General features: G+C 42.0%; 1 protein-coding gene across 2 annotated transcripts in view; it reads right to left on the reverse strand.

Moving 5' to 3' along the window:
* Window positions 1-4,225: 4,225 nt before the first annotated feature.
* ALDH1L2 (aldehyde dehydrogenase 1 family member L2) overlaps window positions 4,226-15,093 on the reverse strand; it is a 65,051-nt gene continuing 54,183 nt past the window's right edge. Inside the window, exons 20-23 of one of the 2 annotated variants that reach the window (XM_028121631.2) lie at window positions 11,582-11,747; window positions 9,760-9,865; window positions 6,834-7,033; window positions 4,820-4,975 (exon numbers count right to left, since the gene is read on the reverse strand). In XM_028121631.2, coding sequence (XP_027977432.1) covers window positions 4,920-4,975; window positions 6,834-7,033; window positions 9,760-9,865; window positions 11,582-11,747 — 528 coding nt within the window. In that variant the 3' untranslated portion in view covers window positions 4,820-4,919. Of the gene's footprint in view, window positions 4,976-6,833; window positions 7,034-9,759; window positions 9,866-11,581; window positions 11,748-15,093 lie in introns of both variants that reach the window. The other variant, XM_028121632.1, reaches the window with a different exon arrangement.

Here is a 15,093-nt window from a genome sequence, read left to right on the forward strand (position 1 = left end):
ATAGGAATAATGCCCTGTGGTGGCAAGAATTTGGGGGGAAACTTAGTAAGGTTATAGGTTCTAGGAATTTATCCTAGTTTACAGCTTTGTTCACAGATTTCTGTATAAGATTTATTGCAAAGTTTAAAAGAGCAAAAACCAGCTATGTCTGGCATATGTGTAAATGTACACCAATAGAGAACAAGTTAAAGCCACTGAACATATGAAGAAGTATGTTTATTGACACAGAAGGATGCTTGTATATTGTTAACTGCAAAAAGCAGGTAACAAAGTTACATACAGTATTCTAGTAATTCTGTAAAATATATATTCATAGGGAAAGTCTGGAACAGTCTCAAATGTCTGTGGTTCTTTCTGTGTGCAGAGTTTATAGGTGAATCTTACCTTCCGATTTTATGTATTTTTACATAAGTAGGTATTATTGAATTATTTTAAAAATCCACTTGGCTATCATTTGCATAACAGTGATGGTAATCACCCCATCCACACGTGTCTCCTTTCTGAGAATCTCCTCCAGTCCAGGTTCCCCTCTACAGCTCTTACTTTCCTGGAGGGCAGGTATGGGGGAACGAGTCTGGCTTCTCACCCTGTTGCTAGCCACTTGCACGACTGCTCTTGGAGACAGTGACAGATGTTCAGTGTGTTCTGTTCACCACCCGGGCCCTGATTTAGGCATCGGCAGTACAAGCCATCCAGCTTGGTTAAGACCACCAGCTTCTCTACCAAGTGTGCCTCTTCTGCCACTTGACAGCTGTGTGATTTGGGCAGGTTACTTAACCGCTTTCATTTGAAAGCAAATATTGAGCTCCTTGTACTTACTAGGCATTACGGATGCAGCATTGAACAAAGAAGCACCTGTCCATGAAATTTACATTCTCATGGGGAGAGACTGACAATAAATAAATATGCCAGCTTGTGATGAATGCTATGAAAATAATGCAGGATAAGAAGAATAAATAATGACAGGGCAGATGAGGTATGAATGTGGGGATTAGAAAATCCATCTCTACTGAGACGAGACTGGAGGTGAGACATGAAGGAAGTGAGGCAGCCAGCCAGGAGGTCGTATGTAGGGAAAGAGGTGCAGGCAGAGGCAAAGCCGTGCTGGCACTGACTTGCACGTGTTCTGACTGCACACAGCTCTCTGGTTTGCAGTCAGACCTCAGGAGAGCATTTATACACAGAAGTTAGCAATTGCTCCAAGAATCGTTTCCCCCAGAGAACCATTTGGTAAATACTTACCAGCACGCCACTGGAAGAGGAACAGTAAGTGCAAAGGCCCTGAGGTTAAGAGTTTGCTCGTCTGTTTGAGGAACATCAAGGCAGCCGGGGTGGCTAGGCAGAACAAGAGGGAAATTCATAGGAGATGAAGTCAGAGGTAGCCAGGAAGCAAGATTGATAGGACTTTGTAGACCCCAGTAAGTACACTAGGCCTTATTCTAATCGCATTGGGGGCCATTGGAAGGTTTGAGCCAGAGGAGTGACAGCATCTGACATAAACTTTGAACAGATCCACACAGGGCGGAATCGGGAAGACAGGCTGGGAGACCTGTGTGTAATCGGGATCAGTGATGAGGCTGGCTCGGTAGTCGGGGAGCTAGTAAGAAGAGCCCCTCAACTTACTCATTTTTCTCAGACGTTGTAAAGATTAAACAAGATAGCATTTACAAAGTTCTTGCTTTAGAGTGTTTAGCACACAGGAGGCCCTCAATACATGATAGCTGTGGTTACTATTGACCAAAAGAAGGCCAATCCTGGGGGTGGAGAAGGGGTGCTCATATCGGGCCAGGAAGGCAGATAATTTCAACACCAAGTGGTAAGCACTGTGTTCCCGACAAGCGAGAGCATAGAGGAGAGACCCTCAAACCGAGCTGGAGGGTAGGAAGCCACAAAGTGGGTTTGAGCAGAAGGTGACTGCTTTAGCAAAGGCAAGAGGAAGGGGAGGAGAGGGGCCGTAGAACCACTTGGGGTGTCCACACCTCCCCATGCAGGCGACAATCAGATCACAGCTTTATTTAGCCAAGTAATCTGTGATCTGAAAGAATAGTGATAATCTTTTCAAAAAAATTTTTTTTTCTTAAGTAATCTCTACGCCCAACATGGGGCTCGAACTCAGGACCCCAAGATCAAGAGTTGCATGCTGTACCACCTGAGCCAGCCAGGAAACCAGAACAGTGATAATCTAATTATTCCCAGTGTTAATTAAATCACCTGGTAAGCTGTGGATTATTATGTTCCCATTCAAATTCACTGGTCATGGGGCGCCTGGGTGGCTCAGTCGCTGAGCGTCTGCCTTCTGCTCAGGTCACGTTCCCAGGGTCCTGGGATCGAGCTCTGCATCGGGCTCCCTTGCTCGGCGGGAACCCCGCTTCTCCCTCTCCCACTCCCCCTGCTTATGTTCCCTCTCTCGCTGTCTTTCTCTCTGTCAAATAAATAAATAAAATCTTTAAAAAAAAATTCACTGGTCATTTTGTGAATTCCATGGAGCCTTGGATTCTGATCAGCAGTCAGATAAAAGACTCAAGCCAGTAGGAACTTTAGAACTTGCTATGGAAGAAGGAGTTTTTAAACTCCAAGTATGGGCTTTAGGAGATCGGCAAACCCCTTGAAGATACCTGCAGAATTAGGTATCTGTATGGGAATTCGGGTAGAAATGGCACAAAGGGGCTCCACAGCTTTTAGCAGATCCTCAAAGAGGTGTGTGGCCCCAAGAAGATGAAAAACACTGCTACTGAGATACGTAGTAGGGGGTAAAATGAGTCCAGAAGAAATGGACATGGTTTTGTTTGCCATTTTATCTATCATTAAAATATTTGGGGGCGCCTGGGTGGCTCAGCTGGTTAAGCATCTGCCTTCAGCTCAGGTCCAATCCCCGCATGGGGCTCCCTGCTCCGCGGGGAGCCTGCTTCTCCCTCTGCCCCTCCCCCTGCTTGTGCGCTTTCTCTCTCTCTCTCTCTCTCTGTCAAATAAATAAATACAATCTTTTTAAAAAATATTTGGTAAAATGATATTTTTGTTCACATGAAATCAGTTCAAATGCTGCATTTAAAAGTGTTTCCTTTATAATAAGGCCTTTGTCATTTAATTCAAATATGAACCATCAATTTGGACTCAGAGAATATTCATTCCAATTTAGAGTTTCATCTGTACCCAGCTCTGATGGCAAATGAGCTATTGTATATTAAATGAGCTAAAGCTTACAGGAAAAATATGCTCTATTGATCATGCTGGGATTACGCCTGCTATTCTTTTGGATGTTTTCTGCCTCTGATTTGGTTGTTGTTTGTTAATTGGTTCCCCACATTCCCTTTATGATAAGCTGCTGAGTCTCCAAAGTACCCAGTGTTCCCTAAGGGCTTCTTCAAAGTCAGAGATAGGAGTGTTTACTGAAATTTTACTTTATAGAGGAGTAATAGAAGTTCATCGCTCAGACCGTCCTCCAACGACACTGCAATTCAGGAACTCACCTTCTCGTCACATGTGGATGGTAATAATTTACTCAACTATTTTTTATCTGACAACAGTCAATTTTGTGAGTCCTGCATGGATTGTACGAATTCCCGTTTCTTGGGTGCAGACTATAGCCCAAACAGCTCATTAGGTGCATTATGCATATCATCCCATTGAATCCTTCCCACACCTAATGAGATAGGGACTTTATCCCCATTTTATAGATACCCAGGCTCTGAGATAGTAGGTAACTAACTTGCCCAAGGTCACCCAACCAGTGGTCACACAACAGATCCAGTAGGTAGAAAAGCGGAAAACGAGATGTTCAATGAATAACAAATGAGCTGCGGACAGAAAAGCAATCCTTCTCCTCATACCATTGCCATTTTTCATTATATGGCATTTTCCAGTGCCGCTGCATAAGTACCATGTCAACAGTGGAGTATAGGAATCAATAACTCCTGAAAAGGATAGTAGGGAGATTAAGTCATCTAGTTAGTTTATCTCAATATATTTTTAAAATAGTGATGGGGGAAACAAAGTTAGTTTTTTCTTAAGTACCATGAACATAGCACAATGCAAGGCACTTATATTATTGCATTGAATCCTCAGAATAAAGCTCCTGAGGAAGGCATTACTATCCCCATTTGACAGATAAGGAAACTGAGGTTGGGAGAAGTTGAGCAAGTTTCCCCAAGTCACATGGCAAGACGGTATGATAAGAACCAAGACCAGCCTCCAAAGGCTATTTACACTCTATATCATACTGTAAAAGTAAGTTTTTAAAAGCCATTTATTAGAATTTAAGCTATGTGGGGCCAGAGATGATGTCATTAAATTCTGTCTATTCCTCAGAACATTACATAGTACCCTGTACCTCGTAAGTACTCAAGCACTGTTTTGGATTGGTTGTCCATCACAGTGGGTTGAAAAGTAGAACATTGAGAGGCACAAAGATGTATCTTATTTCCAAATATGAAAAAAAGGGAATTTGCTTCACATTCTTTACAAGATATACTGATCCTTGAGAGCAAAATTATAGAAAATCTTTTTAATAGCCCCATAGGTATAGTTCAGAGGTTAAAACCTGCACATATGATACAAAGTTTCCCCCAAATACACCTTGTGTATTATAACTGCCTGATGTGGACATTTTTCAAGAGGAACAATGGTTAGATCAGTCTTGGTGGGGAGGAAAAGCCACTTGGCGGTTTAGAAACATGGGGGATATACAACATAGTCAAACCCCAGCAATGACAAATCATTTTAAGGTATAAAAGGTGTATCAGAAAATATTCAGGCACAGGCGTAAATGCTTGGACATGTGGTCTTGACTCTGTTTATGGTCCATGTGTGCGTTTTTTGGCTCGTGGCTGGTACCTTTTCCCTCAGCACACCCAGGCTTCTGAAGTGTGTTGAGGGATCAGGAGCGGTGTCGTCTGCTGAGGGTTCCCGATGATGGCCCCGCTCTAGTATTCCAGCGTCACTGTCTTGGTTTTGAGGTACTCGTTTAAAGCTTCCTCCCCTAGGGAACAGAAAAGCAGTTCATGGACCAGTGAATGCAATGTCACCAGACTCCGGATACAGATGTAGGTGTATAGGTCACTAAGCAACTAGAATGTGGCCGAAGCCAGGGCTTCCCAAACGGTGAAGTTCATGTGAGTCACCCGAAGACCTTGTGAAACTGCAGATTCTGATTAAATCCAGGGAAGGCCCTGAGATTCTGCATTTGTGACCATCCCCCGATGATGTGGATGCTCGTAGGTCCACGGACCACACTTCGAGGAGTAAGGGCTTAGACCACCAATCAGGTCTTCTGAGGAACAGTGCTGACTTGGTCAGTCTCCACCAGAAAACGTGCTCCCTTATTTCCCTGCCTGACAACAAACTCTTCATTGCTATCCTTTGCCCATTTAGGCTGAACAGAAGTGACCAACATAATGTCCTTCGGATTATATTAAATGAAACAGAACTGAGCAGAAGAAAGAAAGTTTGAGACCCTTGGGTGTCATCTTATTTTAAAGATAATGTCATTTTCCTGATTTATATAGTATAGAGAAGAGTATATCCAGCCAGAAGGTTTGCCTTTCTGTTTCTATTCTATTTTAAGCTTGTACAAATCATCGATTTCTATCGCAGTGAAAGGGCACAAATTCCACAGGGACAGCTAATGAATATATGATCCTGGAAGTTGAGCTAAAACAAGGGTTCTTAACCTTAATGGAGAATTGCCCTGGGAAGCTTTTAAAACTCCTGATCCCGGGTCACACCCCAGACCAATTAAATCAACATCTTTGTATTTTTTAAAGCTCCCAGGTGACTCTAATCCAATGTGCGGCTAAGGCTGGGGAACCCCTGGGCTTTAGGGAGTTTAAAATTGGGAGAGAAAGAAACCATTTAGGCAAATTCTTTTGTTTTACAATAAACACCATTTACCTTCAACTCAATGGAATTTAAAAAGAGAGCTACTTTTATTGCTACAAATACATTACCAAAAGTCACCAAGGAAAGAGAAAAATGTAAAAATACCCCACATTAACCAAACTTAATATTAGTGGACTAATAAATCAGTAAATCACGAATATTTCCATTTTTGAAACAACAAGCCAGACTGGCTGTGGGGAGTAAGAACATGGGCTTGGCAGCCGGACTGCCTGGCTTGGAATTCTCTTTCCGGCAGTGACCTGCGTGTGAATTTGGGCAAGTTACCCACCGTCTCGGAGCCCCAATTTCCCCATTTACAAAATAAGGATAATAATAGCTATTGTGAGGACTGCTTGTGCTATTACAGGTAAAGTAGTTAGCAGAAGATCTGGTTCATAGTGTTCAAAGTCAGCTGTTACTTGAAATGTGATCGTGTCATTGCCCACAAAGAATTATCTTTTGGATTTTCTGCAATTCTAAATCTGAGTTCCCAGATTTCCAGAAAATGCTGCCAATTGCAGTATTGATTCTGAAAGACTGCCAGGCAGCCTACAGACAGGATTTCTTCTTGGAACTAGCTGTGTATTGCCCTCCACCCATTTCCCTTTGTTGGTTTCACTTAGTCCCGTGAAAGCTAAACCAAGTGCATGCTGAATGTCAGGGGAAAAAAAAAAACAAGCATATTTTAGCGAACAGATATTGCCAGTGTTTCTTTTTCCTTTCAACATTAATCTTGTTCTTTGAAAAACACTTTTCCATGCAACTTGGGTACTTTTCTGTATGTACATTAACTAAAAATGTTTAACATTAAAACAGAGTTAGTACCCACATAAACCCAGATCCAACTGCCATTTAGGAAATGTCCTTCGAAACAAGACAGGAGTGCTGCAGGAAACATCGAACAGACTTCCCTGTGACAGGCAAACAAAGGGAACATGGAGGAGAAAAGCAGAGCATACCTAAGTCTTTCCCAAAGCCAGACTGTTTCACTCCCCCGAAAGGGGCTGCCACATCTGTCTTGTTGTACGTGTTAACAAAAACAGTTCCTGCTTCTAGTTTTTCGCTCACATACATGGCTTTACTTATGTCTCTTGTAAAAACCCCCGAGGCCAGACCGTACTCTGTATTATTTGCTCGCTGCAACACTCCATCGATGTCCCTACAAGATGTTTTTAGGAAGACAAAACTTCAGTGAATGTAAAGCAAAGCATTTGCATTTTATGTTCTAATATTTCCCCCCTGCATGCTAGAAACAGAAAAACACTACTGAAAACTTGCTTAAATGTTCGTGAGTGAAATATTCCAGGCTTATAGCAAAAGAAACTCCCAATGAGCTATTATAGCTCTAGTATTATATTTTTCATGTATATCATGCAACACCTTTTAAAATCTGAAGTCATCTTTTCCATTTTCTTCTTGGTTCTCCTTCATGACTTCTCACCTCCTCCCCCCTCCCTTGAGTCCCACTTCTAGATGCATTTTCAGAGCACCCCCCACTTTCCTTCCATCTCTCCAGATTTTGCATACAGTTCCAGGCTCATTCATTCAGTACTTTGCCCTAAAGCCTTCCCACCTCCCACCAGTGTCATGGGGAAGGCAGTAGGGTGTAGTGGTTCAGTGAGAGGCCTCAGCAGCCAGGCTGCCTGGGTGACCTTGGGCAAATAGCTTCATCTCCACATGCCTTTGTTTATTGCAAAACATAGCAGTAATAATAAAAGGACCTTTCCTGTTGTGAGGATTAAATGAGCTAATAGTGCCTGGAACACAGTACAATGCTCAGTAAAAGTCAGCCATAATCAGGGAGCACATATTCCTCCAAACTCAGTATTTTCGTTTAACTCTTTGTATATTTGTGGTTTGCCTCCCAACAACACTGGAAGCTCCCAAAGGGCAGGGATGATCTCTTATTCTTCTTTGTACCATGGTGTTAGATCATCACATGAGAGTGAATTCAATTAATACAATTCAATAAAAGGAAATACAAATTATCCCTTCAATCACAGTTTCCCTGCCTTTTGACTCAGTATGTTTGCACTGGCAAGTAAGTGGAGACGTGACCCTGTTCATCTCTCGGTTGGGTCCAGTTCCAATATGTCTGTCATGGTAAGAGTATCTCATCTTTATGAGTGTCATCCTAATGTTTAAAACTGCATAAATGCTCTACAGCATGGCCAGTGAATGCAAGCCAAGTATTTCATCTGGCGCTCTGGCAAAGAAACAGGATCTGTCCCCAAATGGGAGGAAAAATTAATTGTGCTGAATTTTTTTTTTTTTTTTTTGAGAGACAGCACAGGCTTCAGCGTGGTGTCCTCTGAAGGGATTTTCCAAAGTAATCCTGACTACACACAATTTGAAGCTCGCACAAGAAATTTGGAACTGAACCGAGAGTGAATTGAGGCTCTGCTAAAACTCTCACACTTCTTGATGCACTGCACATGGTAGAGACCCAAATATTTATTGACCAGCCTAAGGTGGAAAGATGGCTTTATGCCACTACTTGTTGGGGACTACTGAGATGACACAGCTTCATAGGACACCTTGCCTACTTCTAGGAGAACAAGCATAGCAATGGCAACAGCACTGTTAGCAAACATGACTTATTTAATCTTTAGAATGACACAAAAGGATAGACGCTATTAATCACCCAATTTCACAAATAAAGAAACCAAGGCTCAGACCGGCCCAAGCCCAAAGAGATAGTCAGGTACAGCGGCAGAATGCTGGGCAGACTCTACCCACTGCCTTTGGCTGCCTTTGGCCCTCTGTGGTTAATTGCCCATCTCCTCGTCTGTCTCCGTTATTAGCTGGTAAATTCCTCAAAGACAGGAACTGTGACTTATCTTCGTTGATATCCCCCAAACCTGGCTTCTAAAGTCTGTATGTTTGGGGACCCTGGGTGGCTCAGTCAGTTAAGCGTCTGCCTCTGGCTCAGGTTGTGATCCCAGGGTCCTAGGATCGAGCCCTGCATCAGGCTCCCTGTTTGGGGGTGGGGGGGTCTGCTCTCTCTCCCTCTGCCCCTCCTCCCTGCTTGTGTTCTCTCTCTCTCTCCCAAATAAATAAATAAAATCTTCTAAAAAATAAAATCTGCATGTTTAACACAAAGACTATCCTATGGGGGGACTTTATGAGGAAAAGAAGGTTAACAGGGCATCCCTGGATCAGTGTGTCAAAAGATTGCTGATTATAGCTTAGTGTCCCCACCTATGTCTTACAATATGTCTATCGAAGACCAAGATGTCCTCTGAACTCTGTGTTCTGGCTTTTTCCACCTTCTCATTGGTTGAAGGAAAATTGAAATCAGACTTCTGAAGAATTTTACCCAGTATACCATGAGAGTCCATTGTATTAAATATTCTTATATGAGCTCAGTTACCATACGACACTCTCTGATATGCTAAATACTTTAGAAAGTTTCCTGCACTATAATGAACCATCGCTGATAGTTGATTATATGGTGATTGTGGACATTTTATAAAAAGTTGAGTATTAGGCTTTCAGGGGCATAATCCCCTATGAAAGCAACACTCTTTCCTCGGGAAAATCACATTTCACAGATGCTGCCTTCCCTGGGAATGTAAATGTAAAAACTAGTTCTGTTATTCTTAGTTATTTATCTTGTTTGAGAGACATTTCAAAGGTTGGTTATACAAAAACTAAATTTAGCCAGCTAGAATTCCATACTGTCAGCCATTAATTTAAGCTAAGAAGCAAAAATATATAACAATCTACACTGGTTAGCTTTCTCTTCTAATTATTTAAGTCAATTATTGTTATATAATTGAGCATTACATGTCCATTGATATTATGGTCTGTATATAGCACAATGGCAGAAGAAAAAAACACTTATCTAGTCAAAACCTGTTAAATTGTACCTGAAGAACATACCCATTTTGGAATTTAGAAATGACCATAATAGGCCCAAATGATTCCTCTTTGGCAAGATACATGTGGTCTTCCACATCTGTGAAAACAGTTGGTTCCATAAAAAAGCCTATTTGAAAAACAGAAAAGATCATCAATTATAGGGTAATTAATTTTTAACTGATAGTTCTCTCATTTAATTACATCATATTTTTTTTTTCCTTCCCTTCTGGGTCAATAAAACCAAGCCGACTTTCCTTTTCCTATTTGGCATTAGCATTCCTAGGTTCTTGTTTTTTCAGCTATTTATTACAAAAATTTGAACTATATGTCAAAGTAGAGAAAGTATCATGAATCGAAAAATAAATATCTACTCATATTTTGCTATATTTGATTCGTTTTTTTCCTTGCTGAAATGATCAAAAGCAAATTCCAGAGATTATAACTTCCACCTCCATGTATTTCAGTACAAATCTGTAAAAAAAATAAGGCATTTCCTTACCTACCACAATATGTTATCACATCTAACAAAATTAGTCCTAATTCCTTCTTCATGACTTATATTTCCATTTTTTTCTCAATTGATTTGGTTGGTTCAGGCTTCCAATAAATTCGACGTATTGCATTCACTTGTTAGATCTCTTAAGGGCCCTTTCATCTAGAACATTTCACCCCTAATTATTCATGGCACTGACTTGTGAAACAGACTGAGTCAGTTGTCCTGCAGAGTACGTTGCATTTAGATTTGTGTTTGTTTCCTTGGGAAGACATTTAATGTGTTCCTCTATCCCCTTTATTTCTCATAAATGGGAAGTTTGACCTCAAGACACAGTTGGATTCAGGTTAAACATTTTTGGCGAGAATACTGCAGAGATGATGTCATGTGTTCCACCTTGCATCCCTTGAGACACATCATACCAGGCTGTCCCTGCTTTCCCTTTCCTTTGCTTAGACTGACCAGTGGGTTCCAAGCGGTGATAACTTCCCCTCTCTGTTGTAAAACTGTTTTTCTCCTTGAGACCGGCAAGCGATCTTGGCGGAGAAACTTTGGTACCTTGCACATTCTCAGGTCCCCATCAACCTCTCTCCCGATCACTTTAGCCTCCCTTGATGATAACTGCCTAAATCAACCATTTCATCCAATTAGGGGTACAGAGTGGTGATTTTTCTATTCCATCATTTTTTCTACATTAATTAGCAGAAATTCTTCTGTTAAAAAAGTCTCCTTTATCAGCTACTCAGTTTACCCAGAAATTCAGTTCATATAAGAAACGCAGCTACGTGTTAAAGTTTCCCCTTCTAATTATCAATTTTCAGAGTAAGGTAGAGCACAATCCCCCTACAGCAGTGAAAAATGGGGTTCTGAAGTTGTTGTTTGTTTTTTTTTCCTTTGGGGTATCATGACATGTAGCCATTCCCATATTTCAGTGACAGGTAAGGCTTTAGACAATAGGAATAAATCCTTCCCAGGCTACCCTAGCTAAGATTAAATCTCACAGCTCCAGGAATCAAGGTCATCAGCACCAGAATGACATAGTTGTCCATTACACCTGTTTACTGGACCACCAAGGGCCTGTCACATCCATTTCGTGATTTGATTTCCACAGCCTTGTAAAGCAGGGTGCACACGTCTCATCCCACGTTACACAGGAGGAAAGTGAGGCTCAAATTGTCATGTCCAAGGTACCCCAGCGTATAAGTGGCCAAGCAGTGTCCAGAAAAGAATTCCTATGGTCATAACATAAATGCTACTCTTTACTTTTGAGGCAAGATGGAGCTGCAGTGAAAATCGTTACCATCCATTCCACCTTCAGAAGCCAGTGCTGGGCTGTGGAAGGGAACTTACCTGGCCTGTGCACTTGTCTTCCCCCATACACCAAGGTGGCCCCCTCTTTAACTCCAGCTTCACAGTACTGCAGAAGCTTTTCCAGATGGGCCTGATGATTTTGGGGCCCGTGATCAGTAGATCTGTCAAGTGGATCACCAATTTTCATCTTTTTAATTTCTTCCACCTGTTTGTCACCCGGTTCACAAAACACAATTGACTGTTAATAATAGTAATGGATACCCTCAGCTAGCTTCTACCGTGTGGTGGGTGTCTTACTAAGCTGCCAAGAGATGTGTTGTCTTTTAATCTTCACAGAAGCACTGGAGGTGGGTATTTATTATTTCCATCTTACAGACGGAGAAACTGAGGCTTCGACAGGTTTAGTGACTTAACACACACAACCACTAAAGACAGTAGAGCCTTCCTGACTTGAAAGCCCACTGTTAACCACTGAGTTCTAACAGACTGTAAGCTACAATGTTACATTCAAATTATCCTGAGTGTTAATCCATTAATATAGCAAACCTGATGTTCTGGAATTTTTGTTAATACAGCACCGTTGTACTCTTCAGGGCAGAAGAATTTCTAAAATGGCCACATGGTTATCTTTTTTCTCTCCCCAGATGTAGCAGCCTGCCCTTGCTCGTGGCATAGCCATACCGGAGGAATTGCTAGAATATTCTGATGAAAAGCCATCTTTATTGTGCAATATTCATCGCTGACATCTCTCTGTGATGGTCCCTGTGCACCTCACTTACCTTAATCTACTTGTACATTTTCTAATGCTAAGTCCAATTCTTATAAGAAGAAAGAATGAGAGTTACCACGACCCAGCAGGCCCATGAATTCGAATTTGGGCTGGGCAAGAATCCCTCAGTAAGTGCTCAAGAAATAGCTGCTGAATGAATGAATGAATACCAATTGCATCTGTGCAAGACATGTTTACTGATGGACTGATAAGGTCGACTCTTGACATTTCTGGTCTCAGCATTTGAAATATCGACAAACTGACGTTGTGAAAGCCCTGTAACTTGTATTTTACTGAAACACAAAATTGAATTAGAGGGATGTTCAGGAGGTAGCCACTGCCCACCATCTGCCCCTCCATATGTCTTCCGTGTTTTCCATTCTCATGAAGAAACAATGCCTTTGCTTCTTGGGAATGGGGAGGAGGGATTGACTCTGAAAAAAAGAAGCTGGGTGCTGGTTTTTCAAATATAAACAAATCTGTGATTACTGTTACCATAATAATGTCATAGTTTATTATAGTATATTTTAGCCACAGAATTCATCTTAATAGTTCTATAAATGGCTTTTGGTCTCATGTTTATTAGAATCATGACCAATCTATGGGGGTAGGTATGCATGTGTGTGTATGCATATCTATCAATCTATCTATCTATGTTAGTGGAGGATATGATATTCTCTTCTAATAACTGTGTAATGAGGATTTGCAAGGATCTACTGGTATATCTCTTAGTCAGTTTAGGAATTTACAAAAATCTAGGAGTATATCTCCCACAAACGTCAAGGATATAATTTACTATAAATGCAGAGCAAGGTATAGGTAATGAAAGCTCTTAAGGTTTTTTTATAGAGACCTATATCTTTTTACTATGAAAAATTATGAATACAGAGAGTGGAGCAAGATGGCGGAGGAGTAGGAGACCTGGATTTCGTCTGGTCTCAGGAATTCAGCTGAATAGGGATCAAACCATTCTGAACACCTACGAACTCAACAGGAGATCGAAGAAGAGAGTAGCAACAACTCTGAACAGAGAAGCGACCACTTTCTGGAAGGTAGGACGTGCGGAGAAGAGAATCCGAGGCGATATTCGGGAGGATAGACGGCGGGGGAGGGGCCTCCGTCGGCCGCTTCTGGCAAGTGCTAGAGCCGCGGAGCACAAAATCGGACCTTTGAGAAGTCGGCTCCACAGAAGGACGTCGCTCCAGTGGCTAAGTGGGGGGTGGAACCCTCCCGGGACAGTGTGGTCTCAGGACCCTCGGGGTCACAGAAAAACCGGGGGTGCCTGAGTGCGCCAGAGCTCCCAGGTATCGGAGCGGGGAAGCCGGCTGCAGAGACGGAGCCGAGGCGCGGGCTCTCAGCTCGGGGTGGCCAGAAACTGTGATCTGCGACCCAGTTGGGCCACTGCTCCCCCAGCAGGGACCCAACAGGCGGCAGATCCGGGGAGACTCCCCTTCCTTCCCGGGGAGGAGCGGCGCGGGAACGCACCGCAGGGATCTGCTGGGTTTGGAGACTCCACACGGGGTCGGGTGCCAGAGATAGAAACGCTCGGTCACAGGCCGGGTGAGCACGGAGTGCGGCCGGAGACCGAGGACAAGGGAGTGACTGATGGCTTTTCTCTGGGGGCGCACTGGGGAGCGGAGGCCCGAGTTCTTGCCTCTTCTGGGGCGGGGATTGGGACGCCGCCATTTTCACTGTCGTCCTCCAAAGCCGTACGGAAAGCTTGCAGGGAACAAAAGCTCCTGAGAGCAAACCCGAGCAGCTTGCTTAGCACGGACAGACAAGGGCGGGGCAATTCAGCCTCCGGCAAAGACATTTGGGAACCACGGCAACAGGCCCCTCCTCCAGAAGATCAGCAAGAACAGCCAGCAAGCCAAGACCAAGTTTACCGATCAAGGAGAACGGGAGAACTCCAGCGCTAGGGGAATACTGCACATAGAATTCATGGCTTTTTTTTACCATGATTCATTAGTTTTTTAAAGTTAATTTTTTAAACTGTTTTTTTAATTTCTCTTTTTCCCTTTTTCAACCAACATCTTATCAATCCCTTTTTTTAAAAAAACATTTTTTATTTTTCATTTTTAGAGTCATATTTTATCCCTTCATAGTAGTTACCCTTATTTTTGGCATATATATATAAGTTGTTCTCTCTTTAAAATTTTGAGATACAGTTTCTTCTAACAGATCAAAATATACCCTAAATCACTAGTGTATGGCTTTGTTGTAGTCTCCTGCCTGATCACATTCTCTCCCTTTGTTTTTTTAACTCTTCTTTCTTTTTTCAAACAACTTCTTATCGTATCAATTCGTTTTATAAAATCTTTTATAATTTTCATCTTTACAGTCATCTTCCATCCCTTCATTGTATCAACCCTTATTTTGTACATATATAAGTCTTTCTTTCTTTAAAATTTTAGCAGGCACTTTTTTCTAACAGACCAAAATACACCCCAAATCTAGTGTGCGGAACTCATCTATGCACTAGCCTGATCATATTTGATCATATTCGTTTTTTTTTGTATTGTTCTGTTTTTGTTTTTAATCTTTTTCTCTTTTTTTCTTTCTTTCTTTTCTCTTTCTTTTTTCTTTCTTTCCCTTTCTTTTCCCTTGGTTTCAGGTCTTTTCTGATTTGTATAGAGTATATGTGCTGGGGACGTTGTTAATCTGTTAGCATTTTGTTCTCTCATTCATCTATTCTCCTCTGGACAAAATGACAAGACGAAAAAAATCACCTCAGCAAAAAGAACAAGAGATAGTACCATCAGCCAGGGACCTACTCAATACG

The sequence above is a fragment of the Eumetopias jubatus genome, unplaced genomic scaffold, assembly GCF_037043125.1.
Source record: "Eumetopias jubatus isolate StellerSeaLion01/CBP00866 unplaced genomic scaffold, mEumJub1_p1.0 scaffold_8, whole genome shotgun sequence".
In the NCBI taxonomy this organism is placed as follows: domain Eukaryota; kingdom Metazoa; phylum Chordata; class Mammalia; order Carnivora; family Otariidae; genus Eumetopias; species Eumetopias jubatus.